The 21870-nt window shown below is 48.9% G+C and overlaps 7 protein-coding genes across 7 annotated transcripts; 5 read left to right on the forward strand and 2 right to left on the reverse strand.

Annotated features, from left to right (window-relative positions):
- Nucleotides 1-221: 221 nt before the first annotated feature.
- Nucleotides 222-1732, forward strand: LTR64_007808 (uncharacterized protein; the record flags this gene model as incomplete). Its single annotated transcript, XM_064902125.1, has 2 exons — nt 222-229; nt 595-1732. 2 exons carry the CDS (start codon nt 222-224, stop codon nt 1730-1732), a joined length of 1146 nt encoding a protein of 381 aa, XP_064751804.1.
- Nucleotides 1733-2341: 609 nt separating this feature from the next.
- On the reverse strand, nt 2342-4204 carry LTR64_007809 (uncharacterized protein; the record flags this gene model as incomplete). Its single annotated transcript, XM_064902126.1, has 3 exons — nt 2342-3764; nt 3815-4074; nt 4127-4204. The coding sequence occupies 3 exons, from the start codon at nt 4202-4204 to the stop codon at nt 2342-2344; spliced, it is 1761 nt and encodes a 586-aa protein (XP_064751805.1).
- Nucleotides 4205-5833: 1629 nt separating this feature from the next.
- Nucleotides 5834-6937, forward strand: LTR64_007810 (uncharacterized protein; the record flags this gene model as incomplete). Its single annotated transcript, XM_064902127.1, has 3 exons — nt 5834-5994; nt 6017-6266; nt 6317-6937. The coding sequence occupies 3 exons, from the start codon at nt 5834-5836 to the stop codon at nt 6935-6937; spliced, it is 1032 nt and encodes a 343-aa protein (XP_064751806.1).
- A 388-nt stretch (nt 6938-7325) lies between these two features.
- On the reverse strand, nt 7326-8077 carry LTR64_007811 (uncharacterized protein; the record flags this gene model as incomplete). The annotated part of the gene is made up of 2 exons (XM_064902128.1): nt 7326-7975; nt 8026-8077. The coding sequence occupies 2 exons, from the start codon at nt 8075-8077 to the stop codon at nt 7326-7328; spliced, it is 702 nt and encodes a 233-aa protein (XP_064751807.1).
- Nucleotides 8078-9650: 1573 nt separating this feature from the next.
- Nucleotides 9651-10602, forward strand: LTR64_007812 (uncharacterized protein; the record flags this gene model as incomplete). The annotated part of the gene is made up of 3 exons (XM_064902129.1): nt 9651-9876; nt 9921-9976; nt 10033-10602. 3 exons carry the CDS (start codon nt 9651-9653, stop codon nt 10600-10602), a joined length of 852 nt encoding a protein of 283 aa, XP_064751808.1.
- Nucleotides 10603-11421: 819 nt separating this feature from the next.
- Nucleotides 11422-18884, forward strand: CHK1 (Chk1 protein kinase; the record flags this gene model as incomplete). The annotated part of the gene is made up of 2 exons (XM_064902130.1): nt 11422-17923; nt 17974-18884. 2 exons carry the CDS (start codon nt 11422-11424, stop codon nt 18882-18884), a joined length of 7413 nt encoding a protein of 2470 aa, XP_064751809.1.
- Nucleotides 18885-19546: 662 nt separating this feature from the next.
- LTR64_007814 (uncharacterized protein) lies at nt 19547-20902 on the forward strand (the record flags this gene model as incomplete). Its single annotated transcript, XM_064902131.1, has 7 exons — nt 19547-19607; nt 19761-19892; nt 19946-19951; nt 20007-20164; nt 20214-20290; nt 20338-20434; nt 20483-20902. The coding sequence occupies 7 exons, from the start codon at nt 19547-19549 to the stop codon at nt 20900-20902; spliced, it is 951 nt and encodes a 316-aa protein (XP_064751810.1).
- Nucleotides 20903-21870: the final 968 nt, after the last annotated feature.

A 21870-nucleotide genomic window follows, 5' to 3' on the forward strand; every position in this document is an offset into this window, starting at 1 on the left:
AATCCTCAATCAAGACACTAGTAAACACCTGGATCAGGATCTTCCCTGCCTTTCCTGCGGTGCAACCTCGACTTCATGAGAGTATCCTGCTGGCGGAATGCTTTGTCGAAAACCAATGGACAATTCCGGTTCAGGCTAAAGACCTACCCTCGTGCAATTGGCGGAAACATGACTTCCCTCTTGCATCTTTAGCAGGTACGTGATCACATCCAGTCGCGTACATGGTAAGGTCGGTTTCCTCTCGGCATATTAAGATCTACTCTATGCGCCACTAATATGTAGTACTCAGTATTCGACCAAAACGGCTCCGCGTCTGTCGACATTTTGAACAGTCTTTGCCGATCCTGACATTGTTTGGCATACGATTCTCGTCTTCTTTGCAGGGCCATGCAGGCCTCTTCGCTACTGCAGACTCCGACTTTCTTAGTCAACAGCATACTTATACGGCACAGTGACAATGGGTGCTGCACCTTCAGTCTCGCTATCTGAGACACTGGATCCTCTTCCGCCAGTACTACATCGTGGTCTGACAGTGGTAGCTTTCTTTGGACTCCTATCACTCGCAAGCACTACTTGTCTGTTTCTCCTTCTCAGCTATCGACTGTTTATCTGGTGGCGTCATTGTCAACTCAGGAATGGCGCGAATCAGTTCTTCATCCTCATTTACAATCTCGTCATCGCGGACATACAGCAAGCCATGGCCTTTGCGCTGACTGCATTTTATCTTGCTGAAGACAAGATCGAGGTTGGCACAACTACATGTTTTGCGAATGGCTGGTTCGTAAGCACCGGTGACCTCGCATCTGGAGTATTCATTCTCAATATAGGGCTTCACACCTTCTTGACCATCGTCAAAGGTCAAACGATCAGCGATATGTCATTCTACCTTTGGCTTGCTGGCTCTTGGGCTTTTGTCTACTTCATGGCTATACTGACAGTGGCAATGCACAAGAACGTCTATGTTCGAGCAGGCGCATGGTGTTGGATCGACAAGCGCTATGACAAGGAGCGTCTGTGGCTCCACTACATCTGGATATTCATTGCCATGTTCGGTGTTGTCGTCATCTACGCCATGATCTATTTCTTCATCAAGGCTCGACTTACTGGCAAGACCAGAACAAATATCAACACTACCAGCGACAATCGAGCTGAACTCGCCAACGCCAGACGCGCCGCCAAATACATGATTATCTACCCCGTCGTCTACGTGGTCTGCACCTTACCTCTAGCTGGAGGTCGTATGGCCGCGATGTCTGGTGTTTTAGTACCTCCGTATTGGTGGTACTGTTTTGCTGGTGCAGCCATCACATCCTGTGGTTGGCTTGATGTAGTTCTCTACGCCATCACTCGGCATGTTCTCGTCTTTCCACGATCGGCTCCACCAAAGACTAACCTAGGTCTCAACACCTTCGGCTGGCATCCAACTCCACCTTTCTACGGTGTCACCACGACTGTAGAGGCGCCATTGAGTCGTGCTGCGAGGCGACACGAAAGCAAAACCAGCATCTTGAGTCCGGTGTGGCGTCCTCTAAGACGCAGACAAAGCGACGAGGATTATTTTGCAAACGTGCCGGAGGGGGTCATCATGACAAAGACCACGATTGAAGTTACCTCGATCCCTGCTCCTCATCACAGTCTGACCAATGATGCATATGCGCGAAGTGAGACCAGTGTGTTGGAAATAGACGACAAGGCTGCTATTGTGACTCCAAGCGGGAGTGTGTCCAGATGAGATCATGAAGAAAAGGTCCGCTTCCTGGATGGTAGGATGCGTAATGTGCATCTTCAAGAGCCAAGATAGATGTAAATAATGCAATTATTGTACCATCACGCACTCCCCGGGTGAAGGAAGTCACTTTTTATTTGTGATCAACCGTACTACTCTGTCTCTTCGCAACAACAAGCGTAGTGATTGATCACTCTACCACTCTCCATCTTGAACTTCATATTCACATTTCAGAAAACAAGCCCATATTTAATGGTTTTCGAACCAGCGACTATTTTCCTGCTTGTGATAGCGATCAGGCCGCTAGTGACCTGCTATTGCGCAAACCAGTTCCAGAAAGGCAAAAAGAAGAGTGACTCATTGCTGAGTCGGGTATTCAAAGCCTTTAAATTTATATTGTAGCTACTCTTCTGAACCACATTTCGCAAACTATGACATATACATGTTTCAGCACCTGTAGGGCAACGTAAACGAACGCATTGAGCAATGACTCGTACAGAAAATGAGTTTCTAGGTTCATCAAATTAGAACTACAGATATCAGAAGCTGCTGATCACATATCTCTCGTACTGACTTGAAAGTCGGTCATCTACAATACATTTTGAGTGGTCGCTTCTACAAATGTCTCTTTTCGTAATCGTCGTCGGAGCTCTTCCCGCTTGATTCCGCCACCTGACTTTCGCTCAATTTGCCTGCAGTCGTGGTATGCTCGGTGCCGTCCATGGTTCGTCCAACTGTGTAGTCCTCCTCATCTCCATATGGCTTCCAGAAATCCTTCTTTCCCTTGAGAAGTCTGGTAACCCATGGTGGCAGGAGACCGCCTTCAAGCTTGTAGGTCCACGGCTCTTTCAAATCATAATCTTTAGGCCTGATGCGGCCACCAGATGCTTTCAGTAATATCCATGCGATGGTATTGATGATGATGTAGCTGACGATGCCAGCAATCAGACCATATGCGATAGAATATGTGAATGGCATAATGGCAATGGTAAGGAAGGCTGGTATCGCATCTCCAACATAACTCCAGTTGATGTCCTTTGCTGCTTTGGCCATAAGACTGCCAACAATGATAAGCGTGGCGCCGGTAGCCCAAGGAGGGATAGATGCGAAGATCGGTGCGAAAAATATCGAGACGAAGAAGCAGAGACCTGTGACGATAGCTGTGAGACCAGTCGCGCCACCTTCGGATATACCAGCGCCGGATTCAATGTAGGCGGTTACTGGTGGTACACCCAAAACTGAACCGATCGAGATACCGAAGGCATCCACGAGGTAGGCCACTGCGGAGCCTTCAAAGTCTTGAGTTCGCTCATCGATTGCACCACAGAATCTGGCCATAGAATACAGAGTACCTGTGCAGTCAAGGATGTCGACATAGAGGAATGTGATGAAGGCCAATCCGAATTGACCGCCATATTCAGAGACGTTCCATTCCTGAACTGCGAGGATACGCTGGATAGGGTGGAACGCAACCACTTGTTTGAAAAAGTCGAATGAGGCATCTCCGAGATCAGTATAGGGAAAGAAGGTGACCTCCGTGCCTCGAGGCCAAGAGATTATCGACACCAGAAGGATGCCTGCGATGATAGCTCCCTTGACGCGATACAACATAAGAAGTACGGTCAATATACCACCGCAGAAGATGCCGATCCACATGGCTGGGTTCCGCATCTTGTACGATGGAGGACAAACTCCTGTATCGGGGTCGAGGTATTGTTGTGCACATCCTGCAAGTTCGAGAGGCGTGGAATGGGCTCCGGTAATAGCGCCAATACCAGCGCTGTAGGTCAAACCGATGATCGTAAGGTAGAGACCAATACCCACACCAGTAGCAAGCTTGATCGAGGCTGGAATGGCTCTGGCTAACCATTGTCGGAGTCCGAGAATTGTAAGACCAACGAAAACGAAGCCTTCCACGAAGACTGCAGTGACCGCAACCTGGTACGGAACAAGGCCAGATCCGTGATAGCCCACGACGGTGTAAGCAAAGTAGGCGTTCAGACCCATGCCTGGAGCGAGCGCAATTGGCATGTTGGCGCTGGGAACTGTTAGCAGAGGCGCGGGTGTGTCCTAGCACAGGGGACTTACAAAAGACCCATACAAAACGTTGTCAGTGCGGCAATAGCTGCAGTCGCTGTGACAAGGTCCCGGTTGACCTCTTGCACACACAGCATATAGGCGGGATCGCTATCGCAGAGATCTGGAGAATCAGGCGGACAAACACAAGTACCACCAGATTGTGAGACGATAGTAGCATTGACACTGATGATATAGGCCATCGCGAAAAAGGTCGCCAGACCAGCTCGGATTTCGGTGAAGAAGTATGAACCTTTGCGCTCTTTCCTGTGCTGTATAGACGGTCAGTAACTGTTCATTTGGCGTCAACAGTATATGCCTTACACCAGAGCCTTCTAGGCGAAAGTATTTCCCAACGGCGCTGCGCGCAACGGCGGCATTGGTATTGTGAATCCAACCCATGGCGTCAAGATTTCACAGCGATGTGTGCGTCCTCTTTGAATGAGGCACTCAAGTTTCGAACAATTGACAACAAAACGTTTGCTATTGAGTCTGTGGGCGATCTTTTGTATTTGAAGCTATGCTATTGTTCTGGCGAACATCCGGCCTTCAATATCTGAGATTTTGCACACATGCCTGTCAGCTGTAACGATCAGCGGTCGTCTCATTGGCTGGAGATAAGTTGGGACCCTTTTTCTAGATTGAACTGGTGCGTCTTAGGCTCTATTAGCTTTGACTTGGCAGTTGTGGCATCCTTGATAAGGTCAGTAAAGCACGATGAAACTGATTGCGATTGCTTTTTCTGTCGTCTGACTCGCGATTGCACCTGGCGGATGGCGCCGATCTGAACTTGACAACGGGCACAGCAACGTATCAGAGGTGTTTTACGTAGATCAACGTCGCTGAACAGTTCATCTTCGGCATGTAGGGCTTCGACTTTCTGTATCGATCGTGATCATGGCCAGATTGTGCGGGGGAGCTTGACGAACAGCAAGCTCAGCTCATCGAATTGAGTTGCTGCTTGTGGACGGAGTAGGCCGAAAAAGTGCCTGATTCGCAAACGTTGGCCTTGTGTCAGCTGCGATCAAAGGTGGCATGCTCCTATCGCATCTTATTTCTCCCATACGTATCGTTGTACGAGGTGTCTGAATGTTCCGAAGCAGTTGTATTTTGTATCGATCGTGCTCGCTGCAGGGTAGCGATAGCGAAAGATGAGCCTCAAGACGACGAGGTGGGACTGCTCGCGTGGCACAAGTTGTACTGTATCAGAGAAGCAGCATTGCCGAAAGTTAAGCTTGCGCTAATTTCAAGCTAGATCTGGTTGAGACAAAGGGCTGGCCCACATTCGAGGTGCTGGATTTGGGTCGACGTTTATCTCTTAGTTCTCAACTTCATAACGTCGATTGCTTTCAATCACTCTGCGCTCGAGTAACACGAGTTTTGGCCCGTAAATGGCCATGCGACTCTTACCTAGCATGAAAGTATCTCGCTTGGTGTAGGCCACGAACAATGATGCTGCTCTCCCCAAGAGCCACGACTTTGCTGGAAGGATTTGAAACTGTGACCCTTCATGGAGAACGCAGGTGGTTCTCTCACACGAGTGTCAGCTCGACGTGATTTGAACGACAACCATTGAGGTTGCAATGGAAGTTCTACCAGTCTTTGATATACTGTGCTAATTCTGTGCTCGAAAATTGACATTGACCCACCATCGAGTTGTGTATATTCGAGCATAAGACACACAACTTGAAAGCTACTGATCATGTTTGCTGCCGGTTGAGATTGGGCCCACGACACATCAATGACGAGAAGGGACGAATTTTGGCATTGCGCAGAAACGGGGTTATTGAGTGTGGAATTAGGGTGCCTTCCACTTTTGCACAACCTTCACAGCGAAGTGTTTCTACCTTCATCCCATTAGCGTCTTTTCCTTTCTTCCCGCTTCCGTACCGGCAGCCTGCATCTGATCAAGTGTCGGTCACCTTCAACTCCTGCAGGCAATCTCTACACGATCTGCTTAGACATCGCACCTGGCCTCATAAGGTTTCCCTTTTCTGAATCTGATTGTCACACTACACAACAGACGCCACGATGGCTGATGATTGGGCCGCAGATGCGACTGAGGACACCGCAGCTACAGATTTGGATGCTGTTGCCAACGGTGGTAGTCACGATCCTCAACCTCTTCGAGAGAACAAGATCAATAAGAAGAGACTGGAGGGGCAAGTTCAGCAAGCCGTGTTGTTTTTGAGGTAAATACTAATATCTGCACAGATTAGAACCGAACGCGAAAATGTTGTCAATCATTGTGCGCACTGCAAAAAGCGGGTTGGTCTTGTGCGAATCGATCAAAAATGTTCCGCAGGATGTAGCGACTATTTGCTCCGACTTCCTCTTCCAGAAGCTGCAGAGAAATCCCAAATATTTACTCACCATTGAGGAGGATGAGCTCGAAGGATTCGAATATGTCTTCAACTGGATCAAGCAATGTGGTGAGCAGAAGACCGTTGTCAATATCGAAAACGTAAGTTACGTTGACACTTACCATAATATCAGGCTAACCTGGTCGTGTAGGTCAATGATCTCATCACCGAAGAGAAGGGTTTCCAGCCGCTCATCCAAGCCATGACTGCTGCGCACAAGCTCAAGATTCCAGAGGCGTCCTTCGCGAAATTCATCCTCAAGCAAGCGAAGAACGCCGCAAAGCACTGTCTTGTCGACCTCGAGCTAGTCAAACAGGCTTACGACCCGATTGACCCATCTGGTTTTGACGCGTTAGGACTTCGAGAGGTGTTTGTGCAAAGCATTTTCAACTGCTGGTACAACTACAAGCTCGACGGGGAAGAGTTTGACGAATACATGGCGGAGTTGACTGATCTACGACACAACATCCCTGATCTTGACGAAGATCTCCATAGCGCTGTGCACGAGAGGGACAAGTTTCTCAAAGCCATGAGAGAAAGAAAGAAGGCTACACTCGCCGAGGCTGAGAACGGGGTTATCGAGGGAGCCGATGATCTCGGTGGTGGCAGAGATGAATGGGCAGGACAAGATGCCAGTGCAGGTGACGGTGCTGAATGGGACAACGGAGGTGGCAATGCTGACAACTTCGGTACTGGTGCTAGTAACGAGTGGGCCGACGAGGTGAACAAGGACTTGGTTCCAGCGCCATCTGTCGCTGCTGCTATTTGGTAAGGTAACAAGAGGACCTCCAAGTCAACAACTCTACGAGAACTGCTTGTGACTCCAAAGACTAGGATGCTGAGAGCGCATGCAGCGGGTGTATCGTGGCAGCCATTTCTGTCGATTAGTCTGCGGCACTACTAGTGAGTAGTAAAATCCTATATCCTGAAGCTGTTGTAGCTCTGAACGGGGATGAAAAATGTACAAATTATACTTGAGCTCGATATGAGGATCCGAAGCTCCTATTCAGCTGAACACAGTACTGCTAACACGGTATAGTGACAGATGCTAAACGACAAGTCTCTATACATATATACTACATCCATGCGTAAAAATACATTTCCCCTTATGCGTCGTTGTTACTGACACGTTCTTAACAGCTGCAACCTCGACAAACAGCTTAGCCAAGGAGGCCCTTCACTGTAGCTAACACATTGCCGAGGACGCCCTTGATCTCGGTAACAGTGTCGCCAACCACACCGCCATCGGTGAGCTCGCCAACCAAGACGAGAAGGTCGTTCACCTCGATAGAGAGCGTCTCGAGTGTTGGGTTGAGTGTCGATAGGTCCAACGTGACGCCCGCAGTAGCAGCAATGCTTTGGACCTGGGCAAGGAGATCGTTGACTGCCGTTTCTACTTCGGCTAGTGCAGCAGCGACATCGAGGTTCTCGACGTCAGCAACGATGGCTGTGAGTCTGGCTTCGAGGCTGTTGACTTCTGCCAGGACGCCATCTAGAAGGCCGGTAACAGTGCCTAGGAGGCCATCGAGACCAAGAAGACGCTTGACGGGAAGGCTGAGTGACTCGGTGATGGCTTCGAGGTCTACTTCCTTGGTGAGATCGTCTGTTGAAAGACCGAGCAGACGCTTGACTGGAAGGTTCAAGCCTTCTGTGACGGCTTCGAGATCCAGCGTGTTTGTGAGATCTTCAGTCGGAATAGGGAGGCTAATGCTTCGGACTGGAAGCTCGATTGGAAGAGTGTTTACAATGTTGAGCTCCTGCTCGACCGACTCAAGGTCGAGTGTGCTGGTAACACCCTCAAGGAGGGGAGCTGCATATCGAGTCAGTCTTTTGCAAGCCACAAAATGTCGACAGCCTTACCTGCAATGGCGACAGTTGCGAGGATCGCACCAAGGCAGATTGTGACACGCATCTTGAAGATATGAGAAACTGTAACGAGTTGGATTAAGTGATCTGGTTGTGTGAAAAGAGTGGACGTTTGTGAGACTTGATTAAGGAAAGACTGTGGATGAGGGAGTTACTGGTAAGATGCTGAAGGAGAAGAGAAGACGTGTACTACCACGTCGTAAGCAGCGTGTTTATATACATCGTCCTACCGTCTTCTTGTCCCATACCAGCGAGGAGTGGTCTAGCGGGACGAGCCATGGCCATGGCCGCAAGTCGCATCAATGTGTCGCCTAAGAGACGCCGTTCACGATATAATCTCGCGTGTAGCACTGCAATAGCAGCATGGATGTCGATCTTCGGCCGTTTAGACACGACAAACGTGGTACATTTCCGACACAAAGCCATGGGAGCATGAGTCTCATCTCAACTGACTGAGTGGTGCAGAAGTCGACTCGAGGGCGGAAACTCGGTGTTTAATCAAATTGCCCATGATACTCTCTCTGCGCTGGAAAGACAGGCCAATGATCAGAATTTTATGCTCCGAAACAATCGACAACTAACGGCTTGGTGGATCTGTGGGCAAACATATTCTGTCGATCTCCCCTGCCGATCTTGACGCCTGACAGTTTGAGCTTGTAAAGTTTTTGACTCAATAAACCTTTTCCTACTCATCATGTTGACCGTACTCAAAGGAGGCAATCTCCTGGTAAGCTCAAGGTACAGGCAACATGGAACATGAATGCTCGGGCCTTGAGGAAACGCCAGGTCCTGGGCCTGTCGTTCGAGTTGTCGACCCGCTTGAATGCTTCCACCAGCGGCATGATGAAGAGCTAGAGTTTGGGGCGCTATCAAGTGACTAACACCTGTCATCCTTTATGCTTTCGCCTGATATGGCACGAGCACTCTTGGAAATTGGAAAACAAGCTGGTCGGACTTTTCAAGGTGCAATTGTAGAATTTCAGGGACGCAAAGATGCATGTTTCAAGCCGTGGGTCTTGTGTATTACTTCCTCCTCAATCTGCTTTCCTCTTTTTGTCGCATTCGAAATCACTGTCGGAAGTCGCCATCAGTATCTATGCAAGTGATGCTTCAGCACACGGATTTGAATGGGGTTGCAAAGATAGTCTCGAGTGAAGTGTTGCTCCGCTGAGTCGGAAGAACAGAGTGAGTACGTACTGACAGACAATAGAACGCTGTTCATGCACGAAATCAGAGACGTGGTCCCTCAATTGACATATGAACAACCACGTTCTTCAGACATTCGAGTTTTTGGTCGACATTGACGAGTGGTCGTGGTGGGCTCGGGTGTTGTGTAGAAGGCCGACAAGTCAAGAGCAATTGAACGCTCCTTCCTTTCGATCTCAGAAGACCAATTTGCACAATGAGCGTACCTGCCTGAGCTTCAAGTTGCTCTATCCTTTTCTTCCTTAGAAGGTGAGCTTTCTTCTTCTTTCTCAACTTGTCCGATCGACCACTTCCTCCTCGCACGATTCGACTCCAGCGCCTTCGCATTTCGAGAAGCTGCCACAATTTACCTACTCTTTGTAATCATGAATCGACGATTCTTTGCTGCCTTGCTGAACGTATTGCTACTGAGCATGGCTAGTGCTCTCGAGCCGAGACAGGCCTGCTCATCGGACTTCAGAGTCTGTGCTCCTCCAGGTTTGACTACCAACACTCTTGGTCCTATCAGCTCCCAATGGGGTCAGCTGTACAGCGATATCATCAGCACTGTGAATGGGTACTCTATTGAAGACGGTGATGGTCCAACAACAACTCTTGTCGATCCTGATGGTCCGGCTCGTCGTGAGATGGCATTCTGCTGTAAGTGATGATATCAGCTAACCTACACATGTTAACAACAGCAGGTTCCAATATCGCCGATTGCCTGATTGTGAAGAATTATGGCATCCAGATGTGTTGGGTGAGCCCACTCCTCTGTGCCATCTCCCACAACGACTGACTCTTACGCTCCTGCAGGATCGTTATACAACCAACGTCTTCTTTCCTGACGGCACCTATGGCTCGGTTGTTTCCGCAGACTTCAACACAAGCACTGGTGACAGCGTCAACCTAGTATATGGGGAATATACCTTGGGGGATGGACAAAAAGGCAATATTTACCAAGGCGAAGCTGCCACTTCGATGAAGCCAGACACCGCCACTATGACCAGACCAAGATCCTGGACCAGCAGTGGTGAAGGAAGTGCTATTCCTGCCACAGAACTTGGCACCTCGGGCGAAATGTCCACAATGACCACGGTGATTGCTGCAACCACAGAAGCTGCAAGCACCGGCGACTCGATCACACTCATTGCAACGATGACAGACTGCCAAAACTGTCCTGCCTACAATACAACTATCGCTGGTCTGACTGATCCCGGCACTACACGCCAAGCCAGTACAGCTGTGATCACCACAGCCGTGCTCAACACCACAGGAATCATTACTCCAACTATTACCGGCACCAGTAAAGCCTCGAGACTCTCTATTGAGCTAACCGTGGTCCTCGGTGCCGCTCTACTCGGCATGAATGCAATCTGCTTCTGATGGAAGTCTACATCTGCTTCTGTTTCATATCGACGAGAAAGTTATCCTAACTTTGAGATTTTGGTGAACGATATCAGCCTGAGATGCATTGCCAGATCGTGCGTCAAGTATTTGTCGGTACACTTAGAGTATAGCAAACGATGAAAAGTCAGATGGTGAAATTGAGGAAGAAACATGTCGGACGCAGAAAATGCATTGTTGATAGTCAGTATTCACAGACATGAATGTAGTGACACGCTCATCAGATATCTTGCTCAATATGATGTAAATCCAAATCGTTCACCCTTCAAGACCAGTCTGGCTCGGATCAAAGGTCGTCGTCGAGCAGGAAAGCACTGTTCAGCAGGCGTGGCTTTTGTTTTAAGAGTATCATCTGTGCTTTGTGCTAAAGTCCTTCGGCGCACGAGGAGTATCCGGAGATAAGCTCATTTCTGCTCCAGTACACCACCGAAGAGCCGAGCGGATCCTGTTCGCCGCTGACTTCATTGGTTCGTTGCAGTATGCTACACCAACACCTTTCTCTTCATGTGGAGGAAATTCCTATTCTGACTTAGGCGAACTTGCTCCATTCAAAGCGAAGTACTTACTCAGCAACTTGAAGAGCGCAGGTGCATAGGCACCGTCCTCCAGGCCGGGGACTACGTTGACTCAGATGCTGAGCAATAATTGAACCACTGATCAGCATTATTCATCAACCCATTTGCACGCCAGCAGACCTTAGGCTGTCCTTCCGTTAATCGACATATCTTAAGAATGTCAACCTGAACAGCACACGGCTTACCCATACGATATGAAGGGTGTTCGCAGACTATCTTCTTGATGGACGAAGCCATCCTGGGAGCGGATCTCCCGCTTCCTCCAACTCGCTTGTTTCAGCGGCTGTCGCAGATAAAGCGCTACACCTGGGATCAGTCCATCACGCCCTTCCACTCGACCTACGATCATTGGCATATCTTTGGCATATTGCATAATCCTAGTGACCTCGAGACGCCCCAGACAAACACGTCCTCCTCCTTCTCCGCTGCTCTTGCCTCATCCTCTGATCGAAGCTCTCCTCGTTTAGGCTCCCGTCCTGGCTTTCGAACGCATTGGAGTAGTATCAGCGGAGCTTCAACCGATAGTGAACTTGGCGCGTCGCGAACGGCCGAACCAGAGCAAATATGGACGCCTATCGTAGCTCGCATCAGTACTCATGTGGTCAGACTGGAAAGAGAGTACAAGTCCATGCTCGCAATCGCCAAAGACTGTGATCCCACCCACGAACATATCCTCCATCCAATCGACCTGTTCAAGCTACCTGCTACGGCCGACGACCCTTTCCCTTTGCTAGTCTGTGTCTACGAGCAGCCTGGCCCGAACTATCTAAGAGATGTGCTAAATTTTGGGCCGAATTTCTATAGCATGAACAACCGCAATACGAATGTCACTACAAACAGTGGTGGCCTTTTGCCACTACAGTCATTTCTCGACTTTGCCATTGGGGCCTGTTCGTGCCTGGAGCTTCTTCACCATGGGGTTTCCCGCATTCATGGTGAGATCCGTCAAGATTCGTTTCACTGGAACAAAGATTTGGGTGTGGTTAGGCTACAAAATATTGGTAACGGCCCAAGAGCATTCGAGAATTTGCTGTCTAGCTCTGCTTGGGCTGCGATGAGTAGGGAACGCGGCGCCGTCAACAAGCTGGCCTATATCGCTCCCGAGCAGACAGGTAGACTGGCCTTCGAGCCGGACTCTCGCACAGATATTTATAGCCTAGGCATCCTTTTCTGGAGTCTTCTCACAGGGAGGCCCTGCTTCAATGCTGATACGCCAATTGACATGATTCAGAACGTTCTCAACCAGCGGCTAACTCAAATCTCGATTATTCGGATGGATGTTCCTGACGTGATCTGCAATCTTATCGGAAAGATGGTACAAAAGCAGATGGACGAGCGCTACAGTTCTATCAACGGCCTTAAATATGACTTGATAGAAATCCAGAAGTTGCTTGCTGAAGGTGCGAAAGAAAAGCTTCTCGAATATCAGATTGGCCAGAGGGACGTTTCTTCGTTCTTCATCTTACCGTCGAGGACTGTCGGTCACCATGCCGAGCAAGAGAAAATAGTCCAAATTCTTGAGAAGCTACGCAGGCGACAAGTGAACAATTCACGTAAAGCTGCACACCCTAATACTCTCTATAGTACAACTTCAAATTCCTCTGTATCCGAGAGTCGTCTAGATGGCCCAGATATGCCTGATGGGTCTGATACCTCAAGTTCGATCGGTATGGGTGGCAGAGTGTCGCGCAGTAACTCAACAACTATTGGTATGGATGCCGCTCAATCCCTACACAGCCGTCCGAGCGTTGTCGTCAGGCCTCGCGGGATCGCTGAGGCCTTGATCACCCCTCTTGATGAATCTGACAAAGACAGCCAATTTTCTGGTCCATTTGCTTATCCTGGAGCTGATTCATTGGCCCCAATCGGACGAATGACTCGACGTAGTGGCTACAAGCCAAGACGCAAGAGCAAAACTGAAGTTGTGCTACTGACAGGAGCTCAAGGAGCGGGGAAATCGACCATACTGAAGAACGTGCAGCCTTATGCTAGGAGGGTGGGATATTTTGCTTCTGCAAGATTCGATAGAGCCAGACCTACGCCATTCGAGCCGATGCTTTTCTGCTTGGCAAGTCTATTCAGACAGCTCTTTTCTGAGTCAGATGTCTCAACTGGCTATCATGAGATGGTACGGTCACATGTTCGGCCGATCTGGCATGCTTTCCATTCTCTTCTCGACCTGCCAGTGTCTTTGATAGATTCTGCTTTGCCTTCCGAGAAACCCATTCTTGGCAATGAAAGTTCGCTGATGCGGTCTGATGTGTCTAGCATCGAGTCGAAGACCTTGCGTAATGGCCCTGCCACCAACATACGCGATGCTAATGACTTCTTGCGTGGAGCCGCCAGCTCTAAATCCATCCGACTCATCAACACCTATATTGACGTTCTGCGCCTCTTGTCCTCGACCAAAGTCGTCTGTTTGTGTCTAGACGATGTACACGCCGCGGACGAAGAGTCTATCGACCTTATCGGAAACATCATCCGTGCGCGGTTACCTGTGGCTATTTTGCTGTCTGGTCGAGCTGACAATATTGCTGAGTCGGCTGCCTTGCAAGCTATTTTCAATAACGACTCTATCACCAACATTGAATTGGAAGCTCTAAAAGAGAAGCATGTTTTCGAATATGTTGCTTCGACCGTCAGCCGCGATATTGAAGATGTAATTCCTCTTGCAGCCGTCGTACATCAGAAATCGGCAGGAAACCCTTTCATCATGAAGGAACTGTTGCAGACTCTATACGAGAAGAATTGCTTGTGGTATGACTGGCGCATGACTGGCTGGGAGTTCGATCTGGATAAGATTTTCACAGAGCTTACCATGGATGGACCCGAAGGAAACGATTTCATCGTACACAAATTTCGAGAGTTTCCACTTCCAGCGCAATGTCTTCTGGCGTGGGCTTCACTCATCGGAAATACTTTCTCGTTCAAGCTGATACAAAAACTACTCAGCGGCAAATTCTTATTAGATCATAAAGTGATGATAGCACGGGAGGGCGGTAATCTATCTTGCACTGATGTTACTTGCAAGGAGAAGGGCAAATTTACTGAGGATCAAATGCTGGATGCGCTCAATTTCTTGCTCCAGTCCGCCATCATTATCAGTGGTGGTGATGATGACGAATATTCCTTCGGCCACACACGTTACCTCAACGCTGCACAAGAGATCGCGGAAGCAAGTGGCAGAGTTCAAGAGATGCATTTTGTGCTAGCCCAGGCTATGTTATCATATCTTTCGAGCTGCAAGTACAGTCTTTATCCACTTGCACGGCACATCTGCTTGTGCTCAGATTTGATCAAGAGACGATTGGGACAGCGCGCCACACACCGGGACATACTATGGCAGGCGGCCATCAACGCGCGCGAATCGGGTGCGAAGGCGACGGCGATGTGGTATTTCAAGACCTGTGTGAGTCTGTTGCAGGAAGATCCCTGGACATCATCACCAGATAGTTCCTACAACGAGACGTTACAGCTGTATGTCAGTCTTGCAGAACTCCTCTATGAGCACGATGATTTGAAAGATGCATCAGCACTCTTAAATGACACTTTCAAGCATGCTCGGTGCTCCGCCGACAGGATTCGATCTTACCTGCTCAAGGCAAAGATGTTGAACAAGAAGGCACTTTTCCAAGAAGCTCTAGACACACTCACAGAATGCATGGCAGATCTTGGTGCGCCACCATTAGAAAGATCGTGGAATCAGCTAGATGCGGAGTTCGGGAGGATCGAGATAAGGTTGCGCGCTCTGGACTCTAATGAGCTTCTGTCACGCCCTTTGAGCGAGGATAGAAACGTGACTGCACTCGGCACTGTGCTTAGCGAAGCAGCAGTCGTGACCTATTGGTACGATGCACAAAAATGGCTCTCTGCCGTTCTTGCGCTGGTCACAATGATCCTTGATGGTGGCATCTGCGTTCAGGCAGGAATTGCATTCAATATGCTCGGTACTGCAGCTATTGGCCGTTACAAGAATGTCGAGCTGGGGCTTGCTTACGGCGATATTGCTACTAGCTTCTTTTCAAGACTCGATGATCCATTCACCCAGGGACGTGGTTGGACTCTATACACAATGTTTATAGCTCACCTACGAACACCAATGCGGAACATCTTGCCTGTACTCGATAACGCACTGGACTTCTCATTAGCATCTGGTGATAGGAGTGTTGCACTCTTGACCTTGGGATGTATGGCACTCTCCCGGTTCTGGACTGGCCAAGATCTTTCGGAAATCGAAGCATTCTGCCTTTATGCTCCCGAGGAATTCGGTCATTGGGAAGACAACCTTAGAGGTGGTGCAGTTTTAGTAGGCGTACGACAACTCACACGCGCCCTTCAAGGTAAAACATACATTGATGATGTGGACACTTTGCTTGACGACGAGTTTGTTAGCAAAAAAGAGTGGTACACGAAATGCGAGCGAAACAAATTGAATTCAACCAGAGCAACCGACATGTTTAAAGCAATCACTATCCCTGCATATTACGTCTACGGCCACTACGAAAGGATAATACAAGAGGGACGGAAAATGGTGGCTACCTCTCTGGACGAGCTTTGGAGCCACAGAGCTGCGGCTCAATTACGGTTCTACCTTGCCTTATCCCTCTTGGCGGTGGCTAAGACGAAGCCTGTTGAGGAGCAGAACGGCCTGCTTGAAGAAGTCACTTTGCTCAAGCAGAGTATCGAGTCCTGGACAACAGTGAATGATGTCAATTACCATGCGTGGCTCAGAATTATTGATGCAGAGTACGCAGACGTGACGAAGAAGTATGGTCATGTTATCAGCAACATCGAAGCGGCAATTGATCACTGTCAACTCCATGGATTCGCTTTTGAGGAGGCCCTTGCAATTGAGATTGGTGCAGAATTCTTGCTCGCGCAAGGAGCTCGCCGGCCAGCAAAGATCCTTATCCAAGAAGCTATTTCTGCGTGGAACAGTATCAATGCAACTGCAAAAGCGGCACGTCTGGCAACCAAACACGAGTGGCTAATCAAAACTACAGGCTTTTCCAGAATGCATGATGCAACTACTCAGACTGACACGATGGTTGCACTCGTTGGTAACGACGATCCTGGTTTACACGTTCAACGCGATTACACCAGCCAATGGGTTGAACCGAAGAATGGCCCGCCTGTCTCGAAAGTGGTGACACAAGATGTGCCAGGCATGGGGCTAGACGTTCTTGACCTTACAGCGATCCTTGAGTTCTCAAAGGTCATCAGCTCTGAGCTACATATCAACAGCCTCCTGGAAAAGATGATAGGAGTGATACTTGAGTCAGTCGGTGGCCAAGCAGAATTCGCTGCCATCGTCATCGATAGCGAAGACTCTGGATGGGTTGTGGCAGCTAGTGGGGACCACGAAAATGGTGCCAAAACATATCCTGACGGTATTCCCTTTTCAGAAATCGACGATATGGCTGCACAACAAATCACAAACTATATCATCAGAACCAAAGAAATCGTCTTTGTATACAACATTCTGGACGATGAACGCTTTGGAAATGTCTCTGACGCTTACCTGAAGCGTAATCCCAACGGTAGATCAATTATCTGCCTGCCAGTCATTCAACTTGATCGATTGATTGCGGTTATTCATTTGGAAGGACGTCCAAATTCTTTCACAGAACGCAATATGGTAGTTCTGAACCTGCTCACCAATCAGGTTGCCATTTCATTGGGCAATGCTCTCCTGTACAGGAAGGTTAGGAAGGTCAGTGCAGCAAACGCTGCTATGGTTGACTCTCAGAAGCGAGCCCTTGCAGCTGCTCGTGAAGCCGAAGCGAAAGCGAAGGAAGCCGAAGCCGAAGCCATGCGTAATGTGAAATTGCAACAAGAAGCTCAAAGAGCCAAGTCGATCTTCCTTGCAAACGTCAGTCATGAGCTTCGTACTCCTTTGAATGGTGTTATAGGCATGTCAGAACTACTAAAGGGTACCGAGCTTACTGAAGATCAAGAGGGCTATGCTGACAGCATTCGTGTCTGCGCTGATACGCTATTGACGGTCATCAATGACATCTTGGATTTCTCGAAACTGGAAGCTGGAAAAATGCTCATGCATACAGTGCCCCTGAATCTGCAGGAGACAATCAAGGAGGTCGTGCGTGCGCTTGCATACACTAACAAGGAGCACGGCCTGGAGACCATCGAAAACTTTGAGCTTGACGATCGGTTGGTGCTAGGCGATCCCGTCCGATTACATCAGATATTCATGAACCTTATGAGCAATGCCTACAAATTTACGCCAAAGGGCTCGATCACAATCACTGCTAGGAAGACAGGGGAGACCAAGGAGAAGATCAAGTTTTTGTGTTCTGTCGCGGACACTGGCATAGGCATTACTAAGGAACAACTAAGTCGATTGTTTCAACCCTTCTCGCAGGCTGACTCATCGACGGCTAGGTCCTACGGTGGCAGTGGTCTCGGCCTAAGCATTTGCAAGGCCATGATCGAGAATGTGCTTGGCGGAAAGATATGGATAGAGTCCGAACCTGGCGTTGGTACCACGGTTTTCTTCCAACTGACGTTTCAAATAGCCCCTAAAGACAGCAGTGCTCCAGCACATATGAACATCTCGACAAAGGATCCGGATCCGATGGCTAATTGGAGTCGATCTTCTGCGCCTGGCGGGGAGATCAGGGCGAGTTTCTGTGACCTCAGCAAGATTCCGAGAGGAGAGCTCAAAATCTGTATCGCCGAGGATAATCCAATTAACAGGACGATTGGTAAGTACTTGTTATCTGCTTCTGTGGTGGTAATTGCTAACATGTCACAGCAATATCTTTTGTACAGAAACTCGGCCTCAAATGTGATGCGTACGAGGATGGCAAGCTAGCGTATGAAGCCTTGCAGCGAGCAAGCAAAGCAGGTCAGCCATACCATATAGTTCTTATGGATGTGCAAATGCCTGTGTTAGATGGGTATAACGCTACACGAGCTATACGAAAAGACGAGGATCGAATTGTTCGAGAAGTCCTTGTCATCGCGATGACAGCGTCAGCTATTCGTGGAGATCGGGAGAAATGTCTTGAAGCAGGCATGAACGACTACCTTGCGAAGCCTGTACGGCAGGTAGCCCTAAAGGCAATGCTTGACGAATATCTAGGTAATACACGAACAGTTCAGCAAGTGGGATCCGAAACTCCTGGTGACAGAGTCAACATGCAAACAGCGAAAGCGCCAGTCAAGGCGACAACCCCGGTACTAGAGAAGCCCGCAGAGGAAGCTGGACTTGGATTGCAAATCGAGAAAGGCGAAAAGAGCATGGTAGATGGCGACAGAGACGCGGCGTCGAGACCCGCACTCCCTTTGAACCGAGAGTCGACTAACAGCACAGAACAGGCTCAACCAGCAAAACCTAAGAAAAAGAGAATACCACTCAAGGGAAGTGCTAGGAACAAGTCTTCAGAAGAGCAGAAGACTGACGGCACACAACCGGCGGCCTCCTCGAAGCCTGGCCAAGTTCGAGGTACAAGTCCGCCTAGTGGTGTGAAAGAGCAGGAGATTCTAGGAAAAACAAGCACAGACATATTGTCACCACCTGCAAATGGACCGAGCAGGGAAGAGATTGAGAACAAGCTTGCTGAGACAAAGTCAGAACGTATTCGAAATGAGTCTGTAGCTAGGAAGGAGCAGGCCATTCCGAAGATTGCAGTTACGCAGGCAGGTAAAGGAGATGGGAGCTAGGAGGTCCTTGACCTCGATGAGCAGGCATAGTGATTTCAAACGTTTTATCTGATACGCCATATTTACGCCACTTCGACGACTGAATTATCACATCGATATTAATGGAACCGCATCGTTGCAAGAGCATGGAGTTTTGGCGCATGAACGACACGACGTTTTCAACCAGTAAGGGAACCTTCCAGCTACGTAACGAGCGTTTGTAAATTGAGATATCTGTGACAGTCCTTATAGAATGCTATAGCATTAAGTCAATCATTATAATCAAGAACACTGCAGATGAATGAGGTAACACACATGAAGGATGTTTGTGAGCAAATAACACGTGGAGGAAGCTTTTGTAGCACTCGAGTTTGTAAGTGGTTGACACCGCGTGAATTGCCTTGTCTTGGGCAGGCACGTCAATGGTTGGTCGCGACCAGAATGATAACTCCGCACAAAAAGAAGTCTTCGCCTCATGACTTGTTCAGCGCGCGTGAAAACACTTCCTCGTCGCCTAGTCTCACTCTACATCGGCTTGCCTTTTCATCACTACCAATACCAAATCTGGTCGTCTTTGCTCGGAGCCATCTTGAGAAGCTCCAAACTGGGCGGGCTTAACCTCCGAAAGACCTGGTTATCTCTTCCCTGCGAGCTCTGGTCCGAGCCTTTGGCCAGCGATCACGATGGCTGCACCAAGTGAACCGGTATCTGCTACAAGATTGTACCTTGGCAATCTCCCCAAAAGTTTGTGACTTCCACCTTCTCCTGACCTCTTGGACTTTGGGACAGTTTCAGCATCCACGGAGGCCTCAGCGCATCGATATTTGTCTATTCTTCTAGTCTTGGATTCAATCTGGTTTACGGAAGGCTAACTTGACTCTTTTCTCCGCGGTTCAGACATCACCAAGCAAGAGATCGAAGAACACTTTGCCAGCCATGGCACTGGACAAATCAAGGAAGTCAAGTTGATGAACGGCTTTGGATTCCTTGAGTATGCAGACCATCTTGATGCACGCGATGTGGTTCCTGGTAAGTCATTTCTCAAGGCGCAACTTAAGACCCAAAGCTAATCGCTTCAACAGCTTTCCGTATGTTCCCCAACATCCCACCCACGCTTGAATGCCTCCTTACAGTTTTGTGTAGATGGATCCGAACTCAAGGGAGAACGACTGACTGTCCAATTCGCTCGAGGACCAAGAAAGAGAGACGATTATGGACCCCAGGAACGTCAAGCCCCTCGTCCTAGGAGAACAATTTACCGCATGCAGATTACTGGTCTAGCACCTGATACTAGCTGGCAGGTATGGTTGTAGAATACGTGGATCAAGATCAAATGCTAAATCAAGACAGGATCTCAAGGACTTTGCCAGGAGCACTGGTCAGTTGGATGTCGTCTACTCAGAGACAGGGCGAAATGACTCGAAGGGGTAGGTTTGACTAGAAGATACCCAGGTACTGTAACTGACATTTATAGATTTGTCGAGTTCGAGACTGGTGCCGATCTGAAAACTGCTGTCGAGAAGCTCGATGGCCGCGAATTCAAGGGTTCTGTGGTACAATGCACAGCCGATGTAGGTACATGCCACGCGTCATGCGGCACCATGCTAATCAATGGCCAGATTCAAGACGAACGAGACCTGCGCAACTATCGCCAGCGATCCCCACTCGGCAGAGGTCGATTCGGCCCACCAGCAGACGACTATTACGATAGACGTGGTGCACCACCTCCTCGTGGTTACACTCCTCCACGATATCGTGAGCGATCTCCTGGCCGACGACCACCGTATGATGATTACTATGACCGAGGCTATGCAAGAAGGACTCCCCCAAGAGATTATGCTCCTCCCCCACCGAGAAGATATGAAGAGCCATATGACAGTAGGGCTGCTCCACCGCCTGCTCGTGGTTATGACCCTTACGCTCGTGGAGATCCCTATGCCAGACCAAGAAGCCCTCCACCGCCACGTGGCTATGGCAGTTATGGTGGAGGTGCCGCACCTGCTGGTGGCTATCGTGCTTATGATGACAGACCATATTAGGTGAAGGATAGCTACGCCAGATGTCTGGCCATCGCTGACGAACGCTCAGGAAAATGGCCAACGTCATTTCAATAAAACCCGGTACAAGACTGAAGAGGACGAGAATGTGCATACGCAGACTCATAACTACGAAAGTATGGTTTGACCTCCTCGAGATTAACCAGTCAGCTGGTAGGAAGGCATCTCTGAAGCGGAATGATGCTTCAGGGAGCACAGCCTGGTCAAAAATTTGTGTTATACCTATGCTATTTCGAGCTAAAATAGGTTGGCTTCTTCGTTGTTTTCGATAAGCAGGGCGACCATCCAGTGGGAGTATTTTTTTTACCAGCTGGGAACGCTCTTGCGGGTGTTGTGTATACAATAATGAATGTCTAGAAAAGTTGACCAAGTTCCATAGTCAATGGTTTGCACGCTTATAGGTACGGAGTTGATTTTCAGGCATCAAGGCTGCGCCTGCAGCCGCGGAAGTGAGCCTTAATTGTGCTTCAAGTGTATACATACAGTTCTCTGTCCGAATGTCTCTGTCCTTCGCCTCGTCGCATCGCCATTGCTGAAACTTCGTTCATCGTCTTTCCATCCATTCTTTCCTGGGTTGTGTTCCAAGCACACAGCACGTCGTCAAGGGCCGCAACGAGACACTGCTTGTTATATACCACTTGAACAACCTATACTGCTGAGCTCGCATTGCATGAGTGAGCTAAACAGCCGTGGTTGCCCGAGTGTGCGGGAGAGATTGAGATTAAGATAGCCAGGAGCACTTCAGCATACTCTTTTGATTGTACAATATCGGTACTGAGATACCAGTTCTTTCTGTACATTATTTTTTCTACGCTGGCTTCCCAGTGTTGCTACCTTCTACGAACATGTATGTATCACTCTGACTCGAAGCTGAGATGGAAAGCAAAGCGTACGAGCCATTGCTGTTGTACAATGGTTTCCCACATCATGTACTCGAGGCTGATTGAAGA

This window comes from Lithohypha guttulata, assembly GCF_036872675.1.
Source record: "Lithohypha guttulata strain CCFEE 5908 chromosome Unknown scaffold_6, whole genome shotgun sequence".
In the NCBI taxonomy this organism is placed as follows: domain Eukaryota; kingdom Fungi; phylum Ascomycota; class Eurotiomycetes; order Chaetothyriales; family Trichomeriaceae; genus Lithohypha; species Lithohypha guttulata.